Below are 26,461 nucleotides of genomic sequence, written 5' to 3'. Positions count from 1 at the left end.
TGTTTTTCTACTTTAAGAGGCAGAAATATGTATGCACATGCAAACACCACAAAAACAAGTAGACTCTGCCAAGATGTCCTAGACTGCATCTACCCCTATTTTTGGCTCGAAGTTTCAGCCCCTATTTTGCGCAGCTTACAGGCTCTGTCTCCTGTCTGCTGTGTGTGTACCAAAGGGATTCATTATACAGGGACGAAATGTTAGTAATACCTGCTTTCTCAGTGAAATAATGCTTACAGTCACAATTGTATCCAGCCATTGTACTTTGTAGTAATTTAGGTAATGATATGATTTAGGAAGGTAAGTACAGCTTAAAGCAACATTAATGCAGTCATTAAAGAAATGTGTTTTTAACGTAACTCTAAAACCTTACTACAACATCCAGTGTGTTTCAATTGTATATTTAAGGCCATTTAAAGCGACCAGTGCAGCATGGTAAGAATATGCAAACAACCTCAGACTTGTACTTTATGTAAGATTTTTGTTTTGCAGAGAAATAACCATCTTAGAGAACTGATCTGTAGCTTCTATTCAGAGCAGTCAGTAGCTTGGCCCACACATGAAGATCCTAGCCAAACCACTTTTGTCCCTCAGTATCACGGCTGTAATCAGTGGCCGTCCGTGAGAATCAGCAGGCTTTAGCTTGTTTTGCTCAGTCAAGGCCCTCCAATGACAAAGCAAAGCCTGAATTAGTGCCAGTACTTTGGCTGGCAAACAGTTTGCCCTACACGCTGTGTGTGGCCTCTGAAGTAGCGTTGGAAACCAAAACAGTGCGTTGCTGAGCTGCCTGTAGGTTTGCATTATTTACAAGGGAGCAACACTTTCTTATTCAGAAACCAGGCTCATGCTAAGGGTCAGACATAAGGGTGTTTACCTGACTGGAACTGGGATACAGTGTTGACAGCAAAAAGAAAGAGTAGGCAGGGCACGTTTGGGATGAGTTGAAGGATAGGGAAGCTAGTAATATGGTGCTTTTCTGTATGCTAGAGGAGGAAGCAGTCAGAGCAGCAAACAAGGCTGCAGCAGATTCTGAAACTCCTTTTTGTTTACGCTGAGAAAGAGAGTGAGAGAACAAGGTGAAAAGGTAGGCACAGCACTATTCAAAGCAGAAGTACAAAGCCCTGACCGAGTGTGTGTGACACAGAGGACAGAACGAGTTGTAAATATGTTTTGTGTAGGACATCTGCTCTGTGAAAAGGCTGCTCGTGAATGGGATTTAAATGAATTCAAAAACAAAATAGTTTCTATCTTGGCCAGTAATTGCACAATACCACCACATAAGCATATGCACAAATATAAGCATGAATCCAACGTGCACACAAACATGATGAACTGTGTTTTGTTGCAGTTTTCTTTTTCTTTATTACAGCTGTTGGCAGAGTAATACATGAGTATTTGCTTTGTCTCAACATGTCCAGAGTCCAAAAGTGAGCAAAACAAATGTTAGGGAAAGGCCTGTAATATTTTATTGTTCCCATCACAGGCTACACCTCTGCTCAGTTCCTGGACTTATCTACAACTCCTACAACAACCCTGACAAGTTTGAGTCCTGCCACACACAGTAGTCGGACAAAAGGACCAAAAACATCTTTTGATTCGCCTTGATATTTTAATCAGATATGTTCTGCAGACTCTTTCTGTGGTAGCACAAATGTTACCTTAAAATAGATTAAATAGATTAAATAACATTTGTTGCTTCACTGGTCTTTAGCTACTTTCCTCAGGGCCTCTGTTATGAATCTTGTGGTGGAAGTTTCACCTTTGCTCGGCCATTTTGCCTTGCCATTTTGTGTAGAACTTGTGGGACAGCTGAAACCATTTAGGTAATGAACATCTAGGTTTGCCAAAATGTTGAATACCTTACTGCAGCAAACAACTGATAAGATAAGCTGAGTGCTAATCTGTGTGTGTGTGTGTGTGTGTGTGTGTGTGTGTGTGTGTGTGTGTGTGTGTGTGTTTCTGCATGATTGTGAGGAGCCCACATGTAAAACTCACAGGGCTGTGAAAGATATAGCCGGATTACTGACGTCAGTGAAATTAAGCAATTGTGCCTGTGTGTGCCAGCTGCAGGCATGTACCTGTACCTCACAAAGATAGGAACTCTGCCATCGTGCTCATGTAAGGCTCACCAGGACAATAAAGACACTGTTTGTTTACGAGGCTGGATGTTCCTTTACTTTAGAAGTGTCCAGACTTTCATTTTCAATAGAGCAGAGTTAAATGAATAACTATTATTGTTCTTCTTTTTATGGCCCTGAGTGTGCCCTGTCTGCACTTTGATCGTTTAATTGTTTGCTCTGTGGAAATAAACAAATAAATGTGATTTATGAGGCTTCATTGCAAAGGGCTGTATTTAAACATTGTTTGAATGAGGCTGCGCAGTTGCTTTATTTGGATGCCGGACACGTGTTGTGATTTTGCCTGGTTTTACTAGATTCATTTGTTATGCCTACATTACACACAGAAAAAGATTTCCTCTAAGACAGAGCTGATATTAGTGACATGACTACACACAAACAAGTGCTGCATTTATTAAGGATTCAGGTACTTCAAAGATACTTTTACCGTCTAAACTTCTTATTTAGTTTCACTTAGATATCTATTTGATTACCAAAGAGATAAAATCATGGGATATTTCCAAAAACAATAAAGATTAGAGACGGTGCAGTGGTTAGCACTGTTGCCTCATAGCTAGAAGGCTCCTAGTTTGAGTCCCGATTCGGACAAAGTGGGAGTCTGTGTGGATTTTGCACGTTCTCCCCGTGCATGTGTGGGTTCCCTTCAGGTACTCCGGCTTCCTCCCACAGTCCAAAGACATGCTCATCAGGTTAATTGGAAACTCTGACTCGGTCGTAGGTGTGAGAGGGAGCTTGAAAGGATGCCTGTCTTTTTATGTCTCAGCTATCTTGTGACCCTTTGATGGGGCCTAACCTTTATGTTGGCTAGACTGTGATGCCTTTATTAAAGGGCCAGTTCACCTATTTTCAACCTCAGTCCTCTCATGCTATTATGGGGAGCTAATGCCATTATTGTAGGAAAAAAATACAATTTCACTCTGTGCCTTTGGAGGACGCTATCCGCTTCTCCAATGGGCCCTGGAAAACCTCCGACTACATAAAATGCAGCATCTGGCGGAGGCCAGGGAGCTCGCAAAACTACACTTCCTCAATCTAGGACGCCCGCCTCCGATGTCATGTCTCGTTCAAAATCGTCAGGTTTGAAATGTAGACTGCAGACCTGAAGATTTTTTAGATGATCCACCGGGTTTATTCTCGTCGTATCTCGGATTCTGTACCGCTGCTGAGGTCTGAGCGTCTGTGCATGGGACCCGCAATTTAACTGCTTAGCTAAACCCGCGCCCTGAAGTGGTTAAAACTTGATGCACAATGATCATCTTAACCAGTGAAATGCTCTTTGACTTAGGTTAAGGATCTGAATTCGTCTTCATCACCCTATTTCTATTTTCCTGTGTTAATTTTAGTGTTCAGTTTAGTTCAGCGTTTAGTGATCATGAAAGTACACCAAAAGCTAACTTAGTAGTCTCTATGAGGTTCTTACCGTGCCTGTATGTTCACACTTAGTTTACACACACATCGCTTGTACACTGGGTGTTTGTGAGTGCCCACACACACGCTCAGTACAGCTCGTTGTTATCACAGCTGCTGACCTCTATGTGACAGTAATGTCAGCACCGTTTTGAGTTTCTGCCTGGTTGTTTTCATTGAGCCCGTGTTCTCCTCTCAGTTTGTCTTCTCACAACGGGAACCAGTTCTGGTCAAATGTAAACTGGAGGCTGTCCTGCTGTGGAGGAAAGTAGCTCCCTTGTGTGAAAAGGAAACATGTTTGTGCAAAGGCTTTCATATGCACACATACTATGAAAAAACGTGTGCTTCCTCTGCTCCTTTCTGCTTATTCTTAGTAATATCAAGCCAGAGAGTCAGTCAGCACTTTGCAGTTAGTCTCCATTTGGCTGTAGGAACCTGCTCTTACAGCGGGAGCTCTGCCCTGTCCACAGACTGGAATGTGCTTACATGGTTGGAAAACTCAAACCAGGGACCAGGGAGGGAGGAGATGGAGACAGATGTGCAAGATAGAAGAAAGAGAGAGAGAGTGGGATAGAGAACGTGTATGTTGTTGAACTAGCAGCAGTAAGAAGACTGAGAAAAGTGAGAAAAGGAGTGAAAAAAAAACAGATGATAGGGTGAACCAGATTTTCTAGCTCTTGGCAGACGCACACCGACATGAGACAGGAGAGAGGGCGTAAAAGCACCAAAAGATTAGGTGTGAAATGACAGCACTAGAAAACAGAGGAGCGAGTACTGTGAGAATAAAAAATGACTTACAGGAAATAAGTCTCAGAGGGAAAAGGGAGAGGCCTGAACAGGAAGAAACTGAGGAGAAGGAAACATTGCGAACAACAGCCCGAGGAAAGCTGCAGTGAGATAAGGAGCAGAGCTTGGAGCAGAGGGAAGCTGACGGGGTGGTGGAAGTGACACCTAAGTGAGGGCTTCTTGTGCAAACTTGGGCCCCGTGCCCTGTGTTTCCATCCTACTTGTGAAGTGAACTGTACAGTCTGTCCTACATAGCACCAACCGGTAGACTGCAGCCAGAGTGACTCAGTGGTGTAAATGTGAATTGGTGCATTTTCCATTGACGGGTCAGCATTTAAGTCTAATCTGGGGTGAGGTAGACTTGTTTAGAGGCGTTCATTTGTTACAAGGAGTCTGAATAAAGAGGTATTTTTGAGACTCATTTAAGACGGTAAATTCCAACAATTACTGATGTGGTGCAGGTAACCCTAACCCTTCAACCTGACTGATACAACTCTGAAAAGATGCCCAGAAGGCTTCTTTCATTAACAAATAACTGTATTAAAGAATTATTTAAAAAATATTATAGTTGTCAAGTAATTCTTTTGCACAGCAATCTTCTCAGTTGTGGTTAAAGATTGTATAAATAATGGACGAAGCCACCGTGCTGTCACCCAATGGTTTCTCGACTGCGTAGATGGAGCCGGGATATGGCCGCCACCATGTTGGTTTTCTGGAGCCAAGTGACCATATTTGGATGAGAGGGCGGTGCTGGAGAGGAGCGAGGGGTTGGCAAAGGTCAAGTTATCAAAGCTAAAGAGTCTGTGTCTGTGGCTGATCCATTAGCTGGTGAATGAGCTATTTTAACTTCATGTTTCCCACAGAGGAGATTATTTTTGTGGTGGTGACTGACTGCTGTTGTTTATTTATTAGACTAAAGAAGAAGCAGACTCAACGACTCCAACGACTCCTTACAAATAAATACATGTTTAATAAACACTGAACAGGCTAACAACAGCACAGCATACCTCCTACTTAAAATATATCAATACAGTAGTACTACAATTTAGCTTATCGAAAAGCTGGAGCACATATTTCCTGCGGGTCAGAAAGTTGCATAAATCACACAAAGAGCCAGATTGTGTCCAAATTTTGAATGAAAAAATCCCCAAAAGGCTCCAACAACACAAACAGGCGAAGTTAAGTTCAGTGACTGTGTGTCTGTGCTGACGTCTCGTCAAATGACCCGGGCCCTAAGGCCCTTAAGTCTTAATATAATTAAAACGGCTGAGTTATAAAAACAATTCACCTCCCGTATAGTTTGATGAATAGTAAAATTAGCCATTCATAACAAAAATGTTTTTGTACCAGGCTGTAAACATGTTTATTTCTGCTGTAAAAATTTTCCCATCTGCCCAAAAAAGTATTCATAAAACATAAACACCGATACATAAACATTGTCCTCCGCTGACCACTGCATCAGCTCTATTTCTTATGTAATACATTACATTAATTTTATGTGCACATTTTGTACAGTCATATGATGAAGTGTGTGCTCCACATTGTATGGGTAAATATGACCACATGGACCATAAATGAACGTTATCAAAGGTACATCATGTTCTCAGCCACATGATCATCACTAATGGAAACGCAGCGCTGCAAATGCCAGCGACCTTTCAAGCCAAGCCATCCATACTCCAACCCACACACACACACGGAAATACACAGATACAGAGAGGTTCAGAGACTTTGGATGGCTAAGGTTAAAATCTCTTACTCACTGAAGTACTGAAAATACATATCTGGATTAAATCAACTGTGTAATGTAGCCAGAATCCACACATTTCTGTTATTATCTGACACACAGACTTGATCCATATACATTCACCTCCTTGAGGCTTGATCATTGTAATATCTTATCCTACTATTTAAGTCATCTTTTATCCTGATCCCTCGTCATTTGTTGTCTATACACACACAGGAGCTGAGTTTGAAGTACACAGCCTGACTTACGTGGGCAAGCACCTGGTTATCTTTGATATAACCTTTTCTGTTCAATCCCAAAATTCGGCTTGGTTTGACTTATCTGTCCTAATACGCAGCGCTGTAAGGTCTTGTGTTGTCAGCTCAGTTTTTATCAGACCATGCTAATGCTAATAACCGCTAAAGAGAGGGAGTGGGACTCTAATTTGATGGTGATGTCTGATTATATCTCAGCAGTGATTTTAGTCTGGATCACCCATACATTTCCACATCTCAGTGTTATGATGCGGGTGTGTTTTGAGTAGACAGTGTTGAGATTAGACCTGTGCGTTATACCTGTGACAGCTAGCATACCTCAACTAACAAGCTAATATCCTCCTATTTTCTCCTGGAGAGACTCTGATGGCCCTATTTAAAAAGCAGAATAAAAGTTTGTTCATTTAATTCAGCCTTGTACATTTTCTTTTAAATCTTGAACCACAACCTTATAAAACAGCATTATGACTTGTTTCAATAACTGCTTTCATAATGTTGTGCTTCATTATTTCCTGCTTAAGAAAACAAGCTGGATGTTAATGAGCTATTTTATTTATCGACTTCTTCCCGGCTCCCTCTGTCTCTTTCTGTCTCTGTTGTCATGACTCACTGTTGACAGTCTGCCTGTGATTGGGAGTGTCATTTAGTTTTTCCTGTAATTAGCTGTTCTTTTTAAAGAAGGGTGAATGGCTTTTCAAGCTGAGAGGAACACCATGAACTCTTGGACGAGGTCCAGGGATACTTCAGCGACCTAAATTCAGTCTTCTCTTCAACTTCAGACTGAGGCCGTCTCTTGAAGTCATAAATAGCACAAGGCACCAACATTAAAGGGGTATAAATGTTGTGAATTTTATAGTTTAAGATTTGGTATTCACCTCGACTTGTGTAGGCTGATCTCCTCCATGTCTGAAAGTGGTGTGTCAGCCCTGACAGAAAGTGGGTTACCAGTGACACCAGTTGCTACAGGAGAGCTCAGTTTAGAAACACGTGCAGAAAGAACGCTGGTCCTCTGGTGGTCTTTTCTTAGAAACACTGTACAGTGCAGCGCGTATGTGTGAATGTGTGTGTGAATGTGTGTGTGTGTGTGTCCACTGTATACAGCATGCAGGAGAGACAGTGAGCGTTTCAGCATGAGGTCACATGTTTGTGTACTTTTGTGGCTATTGATAGATTGTTTTCCAAGACAATGTTTTTAGTGCTGCAAACTGAGACTTAAATTATGGGTTTGGGCACACCTGTCGCCAAAATAGCTTTTTAATAATGAAGATCAGTACCACTCCCTGAAAGAGAGCTGAGATGAGTCACAATGAAAGCTTGCAAAAAAACAAAAGAACTCCACATTTTTAAATATGTTAAAGCATCCTACATGGACGTACACAAGTATTATTCTAAGAAATAATGTTTTCTACAGAAGCCCTTAGCGGGCATGCATTCATACATTTTATTTACTCCATTTTCCTGTGATAACAAGTCATTTCTGGTCATTTTCTTGAGATCTCAACTTATTTTTTCCATTATCTCATGATAACAAAGCTGTTTTTGCTGTGATAACAAGTACATTTCAGTTGTTTTCTCAAGATTTCGGCTTATTTTTCTCTTTATTTCCAGAAAACTGATTAATTTGGCCCATCATCTCGAGATATCAAGGCTGGTTTTCCTGTGATAACGGGATAATTTTCCAGCGATCTAGAAAACAAAATAGGCTGGACATGCCGTGCTGCCATTGCTCACACTAATGAGGTTAAGCTTATTTCTGTTTGTTTTGTGCCTTTGCAACTCTTGGAATACAAGTTATGACCATCTGACGTGACAGTGGTGCAGCGTCGATATCTCGTGATAACGTGATAAATCATTTGAGATCTCGAGAAAACGACCAGAAATTACTCTTTATCACAGGAAAACATAAATAAAATGTACGAATGCATGTCCACTAAGGGCATCCATAGTTTTCCGATAGACATAACTAAGAATATTTACACTTTACATTCTCTGATTACTAGCCACAGTTACACACATTTTGGTGTAGTCATTTAATCTGTGATCTATGCCCATGTTGATAATCTATTCCTCTTTGCACCTTCGCATTGCAATGCATTAAATATTTGGTGTATATACTGTGGATGCTAAACAAGTAAGTATCAGCATTAATGGCACCGCAAATCCTCAATCGATGAAGCCCTAAGAGGGAGCGGAAAATGGGAGTGCATGTCTACTTGCTTATTGTCACACATGAAGGGTGTGTTTTTGTGTGTGTGTGTGTAAGTGCACAAAGAACAAAGCTGGTATTATATGGTTTTACTCATTTAGGGTACTACAATATAATCACAGCTTATCAACTGGATTTAACAGCGGTCATAAAACAAATACTACTCAGTCATGTCTGTTAATATTTGTTGGTTTACTGACGTGTGACGATGTTGATTTTTAACCCTCCTCTGTTGTTATTTTGTGCTCCAGAGGTGCCGCTGGTCCTCTACCTGTTCCTGCTCATCTCCCTGGTCTGGCTGTGGGCAGGACTCCATATGGGCTACAGGTCCCTGTGGATGCTCATCCTCTACGTCATCTTTAACTGCTTCCTGGTGAGCTCATTGACTCAATATCTATTTGTTTATTCATGTTTGTTCAATTGTCTATTTAATTTAGTTTGTTTTTCATCTACTCAATCAACAGCAACCTCGCCTATCTTTGTAAGTTCTCTCTTGAGTATACAGAACAGATAGATCACAGTTCATTATCGTTCTTCTCAATGTAATCATGTAAGTTGTCGTCCCAGTTAATGGTCCTGGTTCAGAAACTGATGGAAAGAAATGTGATGTGCCACCTCAAGTCTCAAAATGTGTCAGTTGTTTGTACTTCTTAAACTATTGTATGATACATGACATGAGGGCTCTCCTGAAGTTACCATGTATACAATATTGATTAGTTAGGCCACTGGACTGGTACGGATGTGTGTGCGTTTGTGTGTCCACATTCATCTCTTTCAGTGCGTGTGTGTCTGTTGGTGTTTTGTTGACTTAGAAAGCGAGAGAGTGATGAAGGCTACTTCATCCCACTTTGAAGCCCCGCATTGATGTCGGTGGGGTCGAGCGAGAAGAGCTTCAGGGGTGGAGAGAGAGAGGCAGGGTTATCACTGTGTCATATCTCTGAAGTCTCTCCCTGACGTCTTTGTTGTCCCTCTTTTACAGTCTCTCTTAATATGCTGCTCTGTCCTTATTACGACTCTGCTCTCACAGTATCAGAGTAGTAGATAAAGAAATGGTGTTAATGAGTCACAAGATAACAATCACCAAATATCTCCTCCCCGCTGGAAACCCCCAGACATTTACACTGCTATCCACTGTAACTATAAAGAGTTGCATAACAGACAATAATCAATGATTATAAGTTGAACTCAGATGAAGCCGCTGGTTTCAGTTTTTGTTTGCAATTCTTACACGATAATAAATTTACCTGTGGCCCTATCTGTAATGCAACTTATACAGGACTCAGTGTTTAAACATAGAGATGACAGAACTGTGCATCTTAATATCAGGATTATTTCAATTTTATTCTTGTATTAACATGAGTTAACATGAGTGGGACAACGTTAGTGACATACTGGCATCAGTCTTGCTATCCACAACCTTTCCTGTTGGTATTATTGCTGTAAGATATACTTAATTAATTACAGGCAATTACTCTGTTACAGCAACTACAATCACAGTCAAGACACCACAGCTAACACTGAACTTAAAAACATTTCAGCACATGAAAAATGAGACTTAAAAATATTAAAATAAGTTCCTAAGCGTACTAAAAGATATATGTGATACGTAATAAAATATCCAGTATGCAAAAGGGACCTTTGCTTGGATGATAAGGAAAGTTGTTTATTTCACTTAAAATCTGCTTTAAAATCTGTATTTGTCCAACCTGAAAAAGCTGCAAAACCATCTGATAGAGCGAATTCTTAAGTTGATCTGTGCAACACGATGGTCTAACGGTGGTTTTAAGCTTTAGGGAATCTTACAAGGCTTCATCACAGTGACCATCAGATGTTTAAAACTAAAACAGTTTTGGACTTAAGATACTAGAATTTATTTAACACTTCTTTATTCCTTCTACATCCTGAGCAACTCCATAACGTGTTTTTTCACAAGATCTATCCAGGAAGTCTGACCCCCCACTCACTCCGGTACAATAGGTTGTTTTCTGTTTCTTTATTAGTCTGTAAAAGTTTGTGGTCTTTTTGTCATCCGTTGAGAGACACCGTCTTCCTGTAAAGTGTGCCAGAAGAGGTCTGTGGTAACCTGTGGTGAAATGTGGCATCCACATGCAAAAGACAACAGTGTTGCACCAAAGTAAACGTCTCCTTTGACTAATGAAGAGAAGTGATGTCAGTGCAAACGGTCGATGTCGCACTTAGCACCTGCTTATGAGCTCCAATAGAGTTTGTCCCACTCTGTGACATCGTGTGGTCAGTTCCAGCTGACCAATAGTGTGATGCTGCTCCTTAAAGTCAGGGGTTATATGACCAGGTTTCTTCTGTGACACACTGCTTCGACTTAAGCGCTGTTACAGGTTTTCTTGTTTTTCTTTTGAGCGAGGTAAGAATCCTGTTTTTAATCCCGCAGGAACACTTCAGATTAAAAGTCCTTTGTTCCTTCTGCAGTGACCTTAATGTGTTCTTGTCTTTGATTTAATCCCCAAAGGCCTCACAGCTCTCTGCCGCCAATCCTCTCATGTACTCAGTAACACAAATAACAGAAAAAACTGCAGACTCCTGCTGTGTTTCTACTGAGAGGGGAAAAGACAACATAAAAAGACGTAATGTCTGCCCAATAGATTGCCTTCCATTGCATCCAGTTTGCCCTTGGCTTCATGCAGGACAAATTCAGGCGACAAGTTGACCTTTGCAGCCGACTTTTCAATCGTGATATTCTCTAAAAGAAAAATAGTCCTTTAGAAAAAGAACTGTGGCAATTGATTTTCAAACCCAGCTCTAACATTGCAGCCTCAAAGCTCAGAAAGAAGTGCAGCCTCTGGGGTCTGGCCTTGGTCTGCGGTAGGAATAAAGAAGGACTCATCTGAGTGGAACAGACTTCTAAAGGACAACGACATTGATTAGCAGTAAACAGACTCGTCTGACCCAGTTTTCACAAAGTGCTGCTAAGGAAAGATTGAGATGCTGTTGCCATGTGCAGAGCATGGTTGCAATTAGATTTGTGTGTGTGAGCCCACGTTTTATGGAGCGAGCTTAATTTATTTAGGTGTGAAGGAGGGAAGAGGTGCAGTTGGAGGGCTGACATTTTGTGTTACTGTGGGTCTTCCATTAGAGGCTGAATGAAAGTTTAATGAAAGCAAATGGGATCCTGGTAAATGAGACTGAAAATGTACTTTCAGCAAACACGCTGCACACCTTAAGCAATCAGTTTGTCAGGATTCACAACAGACGCAGCCCTTCAAAGATATATGACGTCTGTGATGTCTGCGTCAATGTGTCATCGAGCCATCACAAGAATTTCAGATTAAAGGCTCTTTACATTTTGTTTTTTAAACTGTTGCACAATAAGACTGCAAGTTGTGATGATTGTCACATTAATTAACAAATGAGATCTAACCACATAATATTTCATAAGGTCACCTATTCTGCATCTGGTTACTTGACTGAAGTGTTATTATATCTTCAAATCATTACTGTGGTAAATATGGAAAAGTTTAAATGAACAAAATATCTTAACCAACCTCCTAACCAATGTGTCGTCTGCCGTCCTGATGTGTCGTCTGACCGAGTTGTTATACCTGTCGTCCTGTTGTGTCGTCTGACCAGGTTGTTATACCTGTCGTCCTGATGTGTCGTCTGGCCGTGTTGTTATACTTGTCGCCCTGATGTGTCGTTATACCTGTCGTCCTGATGTGTCGTCTGACCGCGTTGTTATACCTGTCGTCCTGTTGTGTCGTCTGACCAGGTTGTTATACCTGTCGTCCTGTTGTGTCGTCTGACTGGGTCGTTATACCTGTCGTCCTGTTGTGTCGTCTGACCAGGTTGTTATACCTATCGTCCTGTTGTGTCGTCTGACCGGGTTGTTATACCTGTCGTCCTGTTGTGTCGTCTGACCGGGTCGTTATACCTGTCGTCCTGTTGTGTCGTCTGACCAGGTTGTTATACCTGTCGTCCTGATGTGTTGTCTGGCCGGGTCGTTATACCTGTCGTCCTGATGTGTCGTCTGACCGCGTTGTTATACCTGTCGTCCTGATGTGTTGTCTGGCCGGGTCGTTATACCTGTCGTCCTGATGTGTCGTCTGACCGCGTTGTTATACCTGTCGTCCTGATGTGTCGTCTGACCGCGTTGTTATACCTGTCGTCCTGATGTGTCGTCTGGCCGTGTTGTTAAACTTGTCCCCTGATGTGTTGTTACACCTGTTGTCCTGATGTGTCATCTGACAGCGTCATTATACCTGTCGTCCTGATGTGTCATCTGACTGTGTTGTTAAACTTGTCCCCTGATGTGTTGTTACACCTGTAGTTCTGATGTGTCATTATACCTGTTGTCCTGATGTGTCATCTGACAGCGTCATTATACCTGTCGTCCTGTTGTGTCATCTGACTGCTTCGTTAGTAATGACTTGTACATGGTTTGGCGCTGCATAACAACCTGTTTCATCGTTATCGTTCCACAAGCTGCTCATTTACACAAACTATCTCCTCCTTTATTCACATCTAAATGCTCTAATTTTCCATTTTGTTCCACTGCCCCGAGGTTGGAAGTCATTACACTGTCGGCCTCTGCTGCAAACTTTAGCAGAGCGCTCCTTGTTGTTTCTCTCATGCCGTGAATTTTCCATTATGAGGATTTTCCATGTTTACCTTGGCGTTGTTGTTGATGTGGTTGTGTGGCACACCCCCCTACAGCTGATTACTGAACACCAGTAAAGAGCTGCAGATGTTACAGCTGTGCAACGCTGTGTTTGTGTTGTAGGGCACAGACTACTCTTTGGTTGTTGAGTCTCCAGCAGTGTATTCAACACAACCAAACACATTGCATTGAAGAAGAAGACATTTATTAATCAACCGACTGCTGTTATTTCTCTCTCTATCCGTTCACCAGCCTGTTACTCTGGATCACATCTGTGCCACATCAGGCCGAATTAGAAGACAATAATCAAATCACCACAGCTTCCCCCCACATTATCTCCTCCTGCAGCGGCCTCTCTGTTGGTAAACCTTCCCTCGCTGTATTGTCACAGTCAGAAACATCCCCTGCATTACAATCCAATTACACCCCCTCTTCCCCATTCAACCTTTTGTGCTCTTCCAAAAATAGAGCACAGGATATCTGTGTGTTATTATGGAAGAGAAGAGCAGAGCCTGTGCGTGTCCACACACACGCAAGCAGCTGTGTGCGGCCTGCAAAGAATCAGGATTTAGGGGAAAATGATCTGTTGCTTTTATGAGCACAGAAAATTATTTCCACACATCACATACACAACACTTCCATGTTAGGATTGGAGGGGATGCTGCATCAATAATCCAATCTAAAATAAATAACAATGACTCAACTGCTGTATCACTTTCACATGAGTCAAAAAAACTTTATAACCTTTGAATTAACTTTATTTTTCTGTAGAAAATGCTCTTCTCCCTATAAAGACTTCATCCAGCTTTATTCCCATGTTTGCCCCCATGGTCTCTCCTCCATCCCTCTGAAAGTTTACTCCCCCTCTGCCCACCACCTCCTGTCCGCCCTTCGTTCTGTGCTCTCCGTATCTAAAGACACGGCCTCTCCGCTGACCAGGGAACACTCACATAACAGGCCTGTGGTAGTAAAGCCTGTTCCTCAGGCTGCACAGGCCGCTAATGATCTGTGCTAATCACCAACAGCGCTGTCGTGATGGAGCCACATACACCTTACATAAATACACACCTGGCTGCTTTTGTTTATTGTTTTACGCTATCATACAAAGAAAGGTAATTTCCTGCAGTACCTCTAACACAGAAAATGCCAGAACAATGACTCTGATGAGCTCCTTACCCTGGTGAACGCACAGACATTAGGAGGAACTCGCTCTTTAGGAAACACAAGGCTGTAAAACTTGTGAGTTTTTCCATGTGTTTTATCTTTTTGCAGCCCCCTTTTTCCTTCTTACGAGCTGGATGTTCCTGTTTTACAGTGTGCCTATAAACACACAGTTTCCACTTACGGTTCCTGTTGTATTCCTCGTAATGGTGATTGCAACCATCAGCACTGTTTATAAGTCCTTTTCTATGTCAGTATTACTCAGTTACAGGGGTAATGATGATGGCTTTACTACATATGAAGTTTATTGTCCGACTATCTGAGCTGCAGTTTCATTTGGCTCTGTTAGAAACAGACGACCCAGTTTTTGCCTTTTAGATAAGACCCAGACCTTTTTCTTCTCATACATCTAAAGGTGTTCCTATGTGAGAGGTTGGCTTCTGTGTTTGCGTGCGTCTGTTTGCACTCACATTCACACATCTGTGCCTTGCACTCATTCCATCTTTGTCTGCCGTCATCACCCGGTGATGGGTGTTGTGAAATACAGGACGGCCCTGTGGTATTTGACACTCCGCTGTTTTGGGGTAATTCGCAGCCCGGTGCTGTTGACCAAGAGGATTTGGTGATGACGGGGAACAGGAGGAAGCAGAAATACCAGAGTGCCAATGAGGTCATGGTACAATGATGAAGTAATTACCCATTTGTCAATCTGGAAGAGACGCTGCTGCTTATAATGAGAATTGCAACGCCTAATGAGAATGCATCCTGATATCTCCAAGACTTGATTTGGCAAAATGTTGTTAAAATATGTACATTTATATTTCAAACATTTAGCTCTTGGAGCATTACAAGAGACCTAAAAGTCTGCCAGCATCAGAGACGTTGTCCAAACAGAGCGATGAAGCCAGAAATGTAACAGATTCCGTCTGAAACAAGCTTTACATAATTTATGATGCTGAGCAGCTCTGCAGAAGATGAATGAACAGAGCCGTGTCGAATGTAGAACATATTTCTTAATGTTGATGTTTCTTTCCCTGCAGGGCCTGTATGTGTTTGCGGTGTACTTCGTCATGCACAACCAGCTGTGTTGGCCCACTAAAGCCAGTTACACGGTAGAGATGAGCGGCCATGACGGTCCCGACTCCAGCTACCAGGGAGGGGGACCCACCACTGTGGGAGGCGACATCAGCAAATCTACTCAGAACCTCATCAGCGCCATGGAGGAGGTACACACACACACAATCATAGCTAAATGGGCCTTCAGCGGGACACACAATTGACCCTTTGTTAAGTCCTGCCCCCCTTGGTTACTGTTGCTACGCCTGTCAAGCTTTCGCACCAGCATGTAAATAATATGCCGTTTTCAACTACAACAGTGAGAGATGTTCCAAGAAAAAATAGTTCCCAAATATCAGAGAGAAGTAGACAGAAAGGACGACAATACGCATTTGAAAGCTGCATCGAGAATGTAATGTGTCAGCGGTCCCAATGCAAGCGTCAGACACCCCACATTCTCGATTCATGTTAAGGATCATATACGGGAACATCAATGTTCTTGCACAGCAGGGTAAGTCAATAAGTTGTTTTATTTTAAGCTAATGTTTAGTTAGGACTCCCTATGACTCTCATTATCTAATGTGTTTTAGCCCATTATTCGCAAAACTAAATTATCCCACTTTTTCATTTTGTTTAAAGCGCGTCAGGATATTGCTCGCATATCGTGAGCTTGATCCATACACTGGATCTCCTAAAGGCACAACAGGAAAGCCCAACAACAACGGCACAAACCAAGGGGTTGTAAAATTAAGGCTGTGCCGATATCATTGGTGCTGGTAGTGAAGGCCAGGCAGGATCGCAAGCAGAGACCAGTTGACTGTCTTCAACAATTTTTGATCCATGACCGACATCTCTCCTTTCGAGTTTCTGGCTTCGGGAAAGCGAAAAATATGACACCTTCCCTCTAAGCTTTGAGGATGTCTGCTGTCGGACTTGCAGATTCCATATGCACATTTTCGGCATTCCTCCTAGTTACGAAAGCTTGACAGGCCTCCCGCGCCTAGTTACGGTTGCTAACGTAGGACTGGACAGTGGCCGTTCAAGAGAGGGGCTTAGAGAAGGGTCAATTATGTCATCAAAAGTAGACATGCCTGATTATACAGATTAACTGTATTTATAAACCATATGTTCCATACCCTCCTGCTGTAATCATTTAGTTCCAGTACAAACAATTCTCCATTCATAGTGAGATATTCCATAACTGAGTGGGAAATGTTTTTTATGAAGTGGGTCTTCTTCTTCTTTGGTTATGAAAACATTTTGCAAACAAAATTCCTAGCTGTAGCAACCATTCTGATGTCCTCCGTCATTAGGGTTTGTTTGTGCCCCATTGGAGAAATGGTGCTGCATATGTAAGTTAAATATTATCACAAATTACAGGAGTAGCTTTGAAAAAACTTGAGCCAGCTGAGTAAAACTGGAACTAACCTGTTAAATACTTCAGCCTTCACCTTTCCTCTTTATGTTCCACCTTCTCTCTTTCCCCCCCTCCTTCTTTTTCCCATGCCCTCATTCCCATGGCTCTATTTGCCCATTCCCGTCGCTCCTTCATACATTTCTCACATCAGCTGAGCGTGACTCCTCCGAGAGAACATCCACTCACTCGCACCCTTTCGTCCTGTCCGCTTCAGACCGGTTCTCATTATGTAGCATCTGTGTAAAATGTGCGCGAATGTCCAGTCTGACTCACTCCCACGAACACCCACATCATCGGCTCTTGTGACCTTTTCTGTCAGGCCGGCACATCACATGCAAGCACACACTGAAGCACACACATGCAGTACTTTTCTGTACTGTAGTAACTCTCATCAGCAGCCGTGTCCCTGGAGAATACCCTATAAGGCCTGAGCTGGTGAGAGGGAGGGAAAGAAGGAGAAAAAAAGGGGGCAGGTTTAACTCCATCACTCCTGGGAACACCCGCCCCCCCCCTTCCCTTCTTTCCCTCGTCCTCTCCCCACATGTAGGAATCCAGTAATCTCGTTATATTCATGAAAGCACACTCTCGCCTCTGTGAGATTTGGCTGCAGCCCAGCGAGAATAAGAGCGCAGATAGAGAACGCTGAGAGTGGTGATATGAGTGTCGATTTGTGGAGTGGATTGGTTGAACAGGATTTTAAAGTGAGATTAGAACAGGGATAGAATCATTTAATTTGAGGGTTGAATAGCGTATTGAACGGTCTGAGTCATCCGCAGCCTCTCCTCAAAGTGGATGTGACAGATCTGAGGTGCCTGCTGGGGCTTGATTCACCTCAACGGGACAATATGTACCGGTTACAGCCCAGCAGGCCTCAGACGCTTGTACAACACGCCCACACACAGACACACGTTTATGCATGTACAAAGACAGATGAGGCGTTCATAATAAATGAACACAGTGAAAACAAGGGGAGATAATGGATTCATCAAGCATTTGTGGATAAAATACGAGACACAAACACACAGTGAGATCCTCTGGCATGTTTTTCAGTCCCATCACTCCTGTGTTTTTCTGTATGGATGCATGATAAAGAGTTTGACCCTCAAAACATTTTAGACTCCACTAACCCCGGTCTCACCCCATGAACCCGCTGTGACCCCGCGCCCCGGCCTTAACCCCTTTGGGGTGCTTGGACAACATGCACTTTGCGTGACCCCAACTCTTCACAGACGTGATTACACGGCTGACAGACGCAGCCATGCTCTGAGTTAAGCATGCATATGTGTGTGTGTGAGAGAGTTTGTAGGTGTGAGTGTATTGATTATAAGACTGGTGCTTGTGCCTGATGTTCGTGTGGAAGTTAGAGTGTTTGGGCGTTGAGAGAATCTTTATCAATAACACCTGAAGATACGCGCTACGATATGCAGCTTAACAATTAACTCTCTATGTACAATAAAAGTCCAAATAACTGCTTTCACTATTCATATTAGTTTGCTGAGAGGAAGGACTCACCAAAGCTCAGAAGACTTATAAATCAAATATCAGGAACTTTCTGTTTCTCTACATTCATACATTTTTTATTGAGTCAGATTTTAAAGTCCCAAAATGTAGCCCAGCATGTGAGCCTCCATGATTAAAACGTAAAAATCAAGGTTCAATCAAAGTTCACATCACAGGCTGTGTACTCATGTGCTCATGCGGCTGTGTGTCTGTGCGTTGCAGGTGTCAGCAGACTGGGAGCGAGCGTCTCTGCGGCCCAGCAGTCAGCCCAGCAGTGTGTTCAAACCCAGCCCTGCGATGGGCACGTACACCACCGAGGGCGGCTTCATCAACACCAACCTGGTCACCGCAGACGAGGAGTCGCAGGAGTTTGACGACCTCATATTTGCCTTAAAAACCGGTGAGGATCCCACAAACACACAGATGTATTCATGCTGTTTGTGTAGTACAAGAAGTTTCTCTCGAGCAATTATTCCGTTTGTCAATGTGCCAATATTTTTCCTTAATAACACTTGATTTAAAACACAGCCATTCTTTCCCCTGAAAATGTGTTATCTTATTTATCTTGCACATTGATTTTAATTAATTAAAATGCAGTGTTTGGCAGAGTACAAAGCAGTAAAAACATGACAGGAACACAATATTATATTGAATTTCTTCTGCAGTTCAACAGTGTTGTCATAAAAATGTAAAGGAGTTTTCAGGTTTCAAGTTTTCTTTTTTAACATTTTCATTCTCCAGTGATTTCATTGTTATATAAAAGTGTTAAAAAGATTAAATCAATAAGAAACTTTATTTTCATCAAACTCTAAAAGAAAAAAAAACATCCTGTAAAAACTTTTCCATGAAATTTATGAAAATCAAGCCACCGTGTACTTTGCAAAAGGTCACCACAATTTAATACAATTTGTTTGCCAGGAAACTTTTTTAAACAACAGCCCGCTTCCACAATAAAACTTTTTAACCAGGCTTGGCACGGTGAAACAAAAACTATAGAGATGTTGTGAGTTTATAAAAGTTAGAGACAAAGAAGGAAATGTTAAGATATATCCCATAGTGTAAATACATGCAGTATCTATAGCATCTGTTAGCATCCACCCTGCTTAGTCATTCCTCTGCTTACATTAAATCTCTCTGCTGCCATGGAAACCATTCTTCTATTTCCATCAATTTTTCACGAGCTAAGGGCCCAAACTGCTCACTGATATTTCAAACACACACACACACACACACACACACACACACGCACACACACACACGCAGACCTCTCCTCCAGTCTTACTCTCCCAAATCACTGAGTAATTGCCTCACAGCGTGTGAATACGAATCAGGCTGAGCTGGACGGCAGCCAACAGGAGCATCGCTACGCCGGGACACTTCTCTGCTGTTAATGTGAGACTTTGTCTGAAATTTAACGACTGCACTGGAGCCATTTTCACACACTGGAAAAATAATGATGAAGAGAAAAACATTTAAAATAGAGACAGAGCTGGCTGTAACACCTTAACTGGTAATGTAAATAAGCTGTACTCAGACTTTAAAATGAGTGCAAGAAATACGTTAAGTGCAGTGAAACTTTGTGTGAAATATTAATGTCATATTTTGGGGTTTTAGCAGACGAAACAAGACTTTTCATGGAGACATTGCATCAGCAAAAATCTTGGCTTTTAAAGGTCATAAATGCATTTATTTTTAAACAGAGAGAGGAGGACTCATTATGGAAATTGTTGTCTGTCTGGGACTAATCCCTGGATTTGACTGTTATTCTTTGGTTATTTATTGCTTCACGGATCATTGTCAGTAACCACCAATAGTGAGTGTTCGTGCTGATGGACAGCTGACCATTTAAAACAATCATTCAACTCAGCTTCAAGTATATCCCAGACAGCTTTAGCCTCACATCATGGAAAAAGCCGGATGTTTGTTTGTGAGGTGGTCGCTCTGGGAGAGAGAGATACAGTACGAAGTGAAGACAGACACATGAACATGATAAGAGCCTCATGTTAATGGGTTAACCTCTTGAGATTATGGAGAGTACAAATCCCTTTAAAGGACATAAATCATTAACAAATATTGATTAATGCCAGACTTTTGATAGCCTTGAGCTCATAAAAGACACAGCAAGACAAGTCCTGATGTTTGGTTTTCAGTTTAAATCTTGACACTCTCATCAAACGTTACTTTGTGGAGTCAGTCTGGGTACCACCTTGCAGCCCTCACGCTGCAGCTCTTGCTAGCGTGCATCCCAGAAAAACAAACCTTGTAACCATGAAGACCGCCAAATTAAAAGTCCCTTCTAGCAGGTGTGAGTTGGAGAGACTTATGGGTGTTAATGATTGAGGATTAGTCTGAGAGGATAGTGTTTCACTGAGTTCAAATCTTGGACAGAGATAACCTCTTATCCTCTTATTGATTGTGCGTTGACAGCGTGAATCTCTGAGATGCGTGTGTGTGTGTGTGTGTGTGTGTGTGTGTGTGTGTGTGTGTGTGTGTGCGCCGCTGCTCATCTCAAGTGAACCGAGAGTGGCAGCAGCGGGACGTTTGTCTCTTGATCTGCTCCTCTCCTGACCTCGCCCTGCTGTCCAGAGCTGGTGTGTGTTCAACCTCAAATAGCCCCGAGGCTGCAGCAAACAAGCCAGAGTATTTATCGTCTGCACACTCAGCAGGGTGAAGTAATCGCTTATATTATTCAGTGTAGCTCAGAGGCAAGTTTGGAAGATTTAATTAAGTCGAATCAGTCGGCTCCTCGCAGATCTCTGGCGTCTTTATGAAAAAATAACCGTCAAACAGAAACTTGATCTTAAATATTCTGATAATCTTGGGTTATAATCCTCTGGTCATAAAGACATTCCTCCTTTTCACACTTTCCCCGCTGACCTCTGACCTTTTCTTCCTCCATACGCGTCAGACTGAATTTATAACCTGGTTTAATCTCAACCAGTCAGTCAGCAGTAAAGATCATTCAGAATTACATAACAGGGCAGCGCCTGATGGGGGTCAGTACCATCGGCGCTGTAATGAGGGTCTTCACACTTCATTTAGTAATGAACTATTAACACACACTGAAACACACATGTACATTCAACACATGTACTCCGCGTAGTACAACCGAGCTGATCATTAACCTGCTGCTTTTATGGTTTAAGTGCAGCTCGTTCTTATCACATGAAGCATCATAGAACGGGACGCTCCTCTGCTTATGTCATCGAGTCATACGTCGCCTTATTGTGAGGGTTATTGTGTAATGCATGAAGGATTCAACCCCGGACGAGGAAGCTGAGCGCACCTAGGTTTGGTTTGGTTTATTGACAATGTTTTATTGTATCTATAAAATATACCATATCACTTTCTAGAGCAATAAAGTACTCTGCTTATTTTTATTATTGTTTGTAGTTTTTACACAGACAACAACCTGTCACAGAGACGGGTATTCAGTGTCTGACATTAACACATGTTGTAAAACAGGAAGTTAACACAAGACAACTACGTCATATGAACAAACTGAATTCGTAGGGAAGATTTAAAACACAGACACGTTTGCTCATAAAAGAAATTTGGTTCTGAATCCAGATTTTGCATCCAAATAAACTTAAGTGCTGTAGCTCATGTAAAGATTGTGAAGAGGCTCATACATGCCTCACAGTTTCACAATTTGGAGAAACTTCTTCAAATTCTACAGCAGCTACTTACAAAAAAGAGTAATCTCTCAAAGTGTTTCAAGTGTTTCTTGGCCTGTTGCATAATGTTTCATGTGAAACAGTCACTCCAGGAAGTTGTGCTGCTGCGTTCCGCAAATTCTTGACCTTGCAGTGCAAATTTCCCCGCGTGCATCATTCATTTGCGTCACGTCTTTGATATTCAAAATACTGAACCCTTTGGTATGCAATGTTGTATTAACATCAAAGGGCATCCTTTACGCTATCTTTAATATCTGCAGGACGCTGTATGCTAGAGATGTACTTTCTTTTTGCTGTGAAGCAGACAGCTGCGCCGCTTTAACGAGGCTCCGGTGTGATTGTAGTAAATAACGAGTAGAACAGCATAAGTGTAATATATAACGCTTAGACTCTCCTTTTCACCATTGAATATACGCATGCAGTGTGAAATGAGCATTTCATGGCGATTGACTTTAGTGTCATTCAGTTTTTACACATTTTATTTGGCATCTTATTTGGCTCACAGTGGATGTGTGATGTGTTAAACAGACAAAAAACACAACTTGTATTGCATCTTTTTTAAAAAAGCTACCAGGATATCAGACATTTTTCGGCTGCAACAATCACAGAAAAATGCCTGTGAAATCCTGGAGCGACGGGTAAACACATTGAACTTTGGAACTTTTCAAATTTCCTATAAACAAACAAACAAACAGCTCTGAAAACTTGTAGTGAGGTTGTTGCTGGAGGTAACAGTCTGTTCTTTTTGAACACCCACAGTAGATAGAAGAAGACATGCATTGTTAGAAACCCAATAATAATACTAGTCTTTATACAAATGTTACACTTACTCCAAAGCATTACTGAGCATGTGTTTACGCCACAGTGTGGACAGTATATCTCTGTTCTTTAACCCATAATGAACTTCTTTGTGTCACTGCTTCAGCCTGACATCAGAGTCTGTTTATCGTCATGACTGATCACTTACTGTACAACATGCTGATTACATCACACTGTATTGGCACTAATTTGACTGAAAATGATCGATAAGTTGAGTTGAGATAATGAATCCGTGGATATTTTAAGATGAACAACAAATACAGTTGAAAAGCTTCTGTGTTAAATAATTAAAAGAAAATCACCGTGTTTCTGTATTGAAGTGTAATTTTCTGTCTGTTTCAGGGACCGGCCTTAACGTGAGCGATAACGAGTCCATCCCTGGAAGCCACGACGGAGGGAGCGTAACAAACTCCCAGATAGTGGAGCTGAGGCGGATCCCCATCGCGGACACACACCTCTAACTGTTCACCTCTGTTCATATCAGATCAAATTACAGCACAGTATTTTTATATTATGAATGCTTTTGCACTAAAACAGTTTTTTGAATAGAACATTTTCTAATAGATGTTTGATACTGTCCATGATTTTTACTGTATATCTGTTTTTTATATATATAAATGAAACTATACATAAATGTTTTACTAAATTAATTTTTTAAAGCGTTTCTGAATGTATATTTTGATTTTCGTTCTGTAGAAACCAAGAAACTCAGCTCACCTGCTGAGGATGGTGTAACATTGTTAATAAATAATTGACCGTATATTTTACATTTGCAGCGGCTGAGTCTATCTTACCTGTTCGTAACCTGTCAAAGAGGCAGATTACTGCACGAGGAGGGGCTCCTATGGTTATGTAAGTGAGTCACGGCGGGGTCAGAGGTCACACCGTCATGGGGACTGGTTAGTGTGAATGATCCCTGCCTCACAGGGATTTTACAAACTGCAGAGAGCAACGAATACATAAATGCGAGTAGGAGTAATGTAAGAAATGCAGAGCAGAGGAATATATTAAAAATACCGTATAAGTTTGAGGCGATGAGCTCTTCAGTCGTGTTCGATTCCGCTTTACTTCCCAGCACACATTTTGTAAAGCAGAGCCTCCTCTTTGATCCTCTCTGTGAAGAATCAGGCAGTTGAAAGTGCGAGCAAACGTCCCCCTTTTAACTTTGACAGCAGCTTTGAACCTCCAGGAATCCAACGTCTACTCGACCCTTGCCACGACCTTTGACCTTTGCCCGACGCTAGTTAGACTTCTGAACTTGGTTACTGGTTGCTCAAGAGGCTGTGACTTTTACTGCACAAGAAAAAAACAAAGGCCACTAAAGAGAAGGAGGAATCATCTCGCCATCGATGAGTTGCGACATTGCTTGGTTGTTAACTCTCCCCTCCAGGGCTCATTGTGGCTGGCTGAGGGGATGATCCCTGCAGATAATGAGAAAGCTGCATCAGCAGGAGATGTGTGTGCTACCAATATTTTGACTCCAGTTAGAAAAATGTTGTTTTTTTTTAAATGCCTCCCTCTCGCTGGCTAATGAATCTATAGTTCTTCCTGCAGGGAAATGGGTGTGAGACTGTAGAGGGAAGAGTAAGAGGAGGGGAGAACGAATTAGTTCTTCTTCTTTTACACATGAAATGTCTATTTTTATTTAGAAAGTGAGTCATAGACTCTGTTTCGTAGGGCTGGAATCTATAAAGCTTATTGATCCTAACCTCTCCACTCGATGTAGAGAGAGAGTCGGTATGGTTGGATGTGCAGAACTCTCCTTTTCCCCTTTTTTCTGTCCGTCTCTGGAGGCAAAAAAGCAAAACGACATGTGCGAGTCTTTTTCCTGTGATGCGATAGTATTCCTTTTGAGACCCATCCTGAGACGTTCCTCTGGGATTTTAAGGAAAACTTTAGGACAGCAAAGAAGCCATTACTCCGTTAAACAAGATTGTAGCCTGTTTCTTTGTTTACCTTCTAAGAAAGCAGTTAGGACACAAGCGATTAATTTCCATGCTTTATTGCAGCCGGCGACATTACAGCTCCGAGGTATTCCCATTATATATCCATTAGAGTAAACCGCATCGCCTATGGGCTGAATTATGTCATCATTGTTTATGAGACACGGTGCAACAAACATCGTAATTTTTGAAGCTACATAATAAAAGGGAAAATATCTGCAGCAATGAAGACCTTATGCACAGGCCCGCTGATACCCCTCTGATGTAACTGCTGCATAAAAACTGCTGAACACGAGGAGGCCCAGCGCACACGGCATATTTTATAGCATATTTAAGTTATGTAATTAAGCGCAGTGTACACTGTGTTTTCTTATCTAATCCTGTTGGTTGAGTGTTTGACTCAATGCCAGGCTTAGATTAGTTTACTACCAAGAGTTAGATCAGACGATCAATGTCAAAGTCCACACTAAAGCACCTCTAAACACCAGGATTCAACACCGGACGTCTTGCTCTTTTAATTCTCACAGAACTATCAGTGTTTTCTGAGGTGTTTTGTGATAAATAGCGAGGATCCTGTGATAAGAAATTGCTTCTCAAACTTCTATCTCCAAGGTCAAGGACGAACCTTACACAGGGATTAAACATAATTAAATGTACAATGTGTTGTGGAGGAGTTGGTTCTTCATGAGCGCAGGAAATCTCAAGGACGCATTTTCAGATTTGCGAGGCACTGATTTGGCGGCTGATAGGAAAGTAATAAAAGTTTTCTGCAAGGACTTTGCAGAATCTGAGATGAGGTGTGCAGAGCTTCTGCGAAAGTATCTAAATCATCTGTTTAAGCTGCACGAGGTAAAGCAATTAAAGCTTGACGTCCCAACCCAGCGGCCTTGCTCTCAGACACACAAGGCCTGAGGAGAGCTTGTTTATGTTGAAGTCCTTGGTCTCCCCTGGCCCGTGTGCCCTCTCTCTATCTGTGTGTGCCCTGAGGGAGCGACAGAGATAAGACAGCAGACGAGCAGGCAACAGCTGATTCACACCCGTTTACAGTCTGGATACTCTGATGATGAGTCTGCACTTTTACCTCTGAGTGAATCACCTCCTCCTCAATGCAGGGTTGTCTGACAAAATAAGGGAGGGAAGACAGGAAGCACACAGGGATGAAAAGAGCACAGATTCTCACCGCTCATGTCTTATTTCAGGAGCTGTCAGCGATCTCTCCTCTTACATCTTCCTCGGGCTCGTCTGCAAAGTTATGAATAAGTTCTTTTCTCAGAGAAGATGAAGTTACAGCATCAAACAATAAAAAAGGACATTGTGTCTATTTTTATACTTTCAATGACGTTCAACTGAAGTTTGTAATGACAAAAGCGATCTCTATGGCATTCTTTAAATTCAATGGAAAGGGTGTGATGGTCTGGAACACGATAATGCCACCTTTTCACTGTTTTCTTTTATCTGCAGGATCATATATGAAATACAACCCTCCCTTAATTCTTTAGGCTGGGAACGGCGGTTTGGGTGAGTATACAATAGTCCTTTTAATGTAACATGCAATGCCACGTCTCAGACGACAATGGAGTGACCCAGTTGAACACGTAAAAGCCTGGCGTCAAACAATCATCCTCGGGTTTAATCAATACAGCCAGACAGCTGAGGGATTGTAAGACAAACTTATGCAACCTGTTGCATCCTAGTTTTTCCGTGGAAATGATCTATGCTT

At 42.0% G+C, this 26,461-nt stretch overlaps 1 protein-coding gene across 1 annotated transcript in view; it reads left to right on the top strand.

Moving 5' to 3' along the window:
• adgrv1 (adhesion G protein-coupled receptor V1) overlaps positions 1-23,550 on the top strand; it is a 99,913-nt gene extending 76,363 nt beyond the window's left edge. Inside the window, exons 91-94 of the mRNA XM_069683260.1 lie at positions 8,790-8,911; positions 15,370-15,555; positions 18,525-18,702; positions 23,141-23,550. Of these exons, the coding sequence (XP_069539361.1) occupies positions 8,790-8,911; positions 15,370-15,555; positions 18,525-18,702; positions 23,141-23,259 (605 nt within the window). The 3' untranslated portion in view covers positions 23,260-23,550. The remainder of the gene's footprint in view (positions 1-8,789; positions 8,912-15,369; positions 15,556-18,524; positions 18,703-23,140) is intronic.
• Positions 23,551-26,461: the final 2,911 nt, after the last annotated feature.

Source organism: Semicossyphus pulcher, unplaced genomic scaffold (genome assembly GCF_022749685.1).
Source record: "Semicossyphus pulcher isolate SPU_LCO1_2020_fin unplaced genomic scaffold, fSemPul1.0.p SCAF_6, whole genome shotgun sequence".
NCBI classification, from domain to species: Eukaryota; Metazoa; Chordata; class Actinopteri; order Labriformes; family Labridae; genus Semicossyphus; species Semicossyphus pulcher.
Note: the sequence above shows the minus strand (reverse complement) of the source record. Positions and strands in the feature narration are given on the sequence as shown.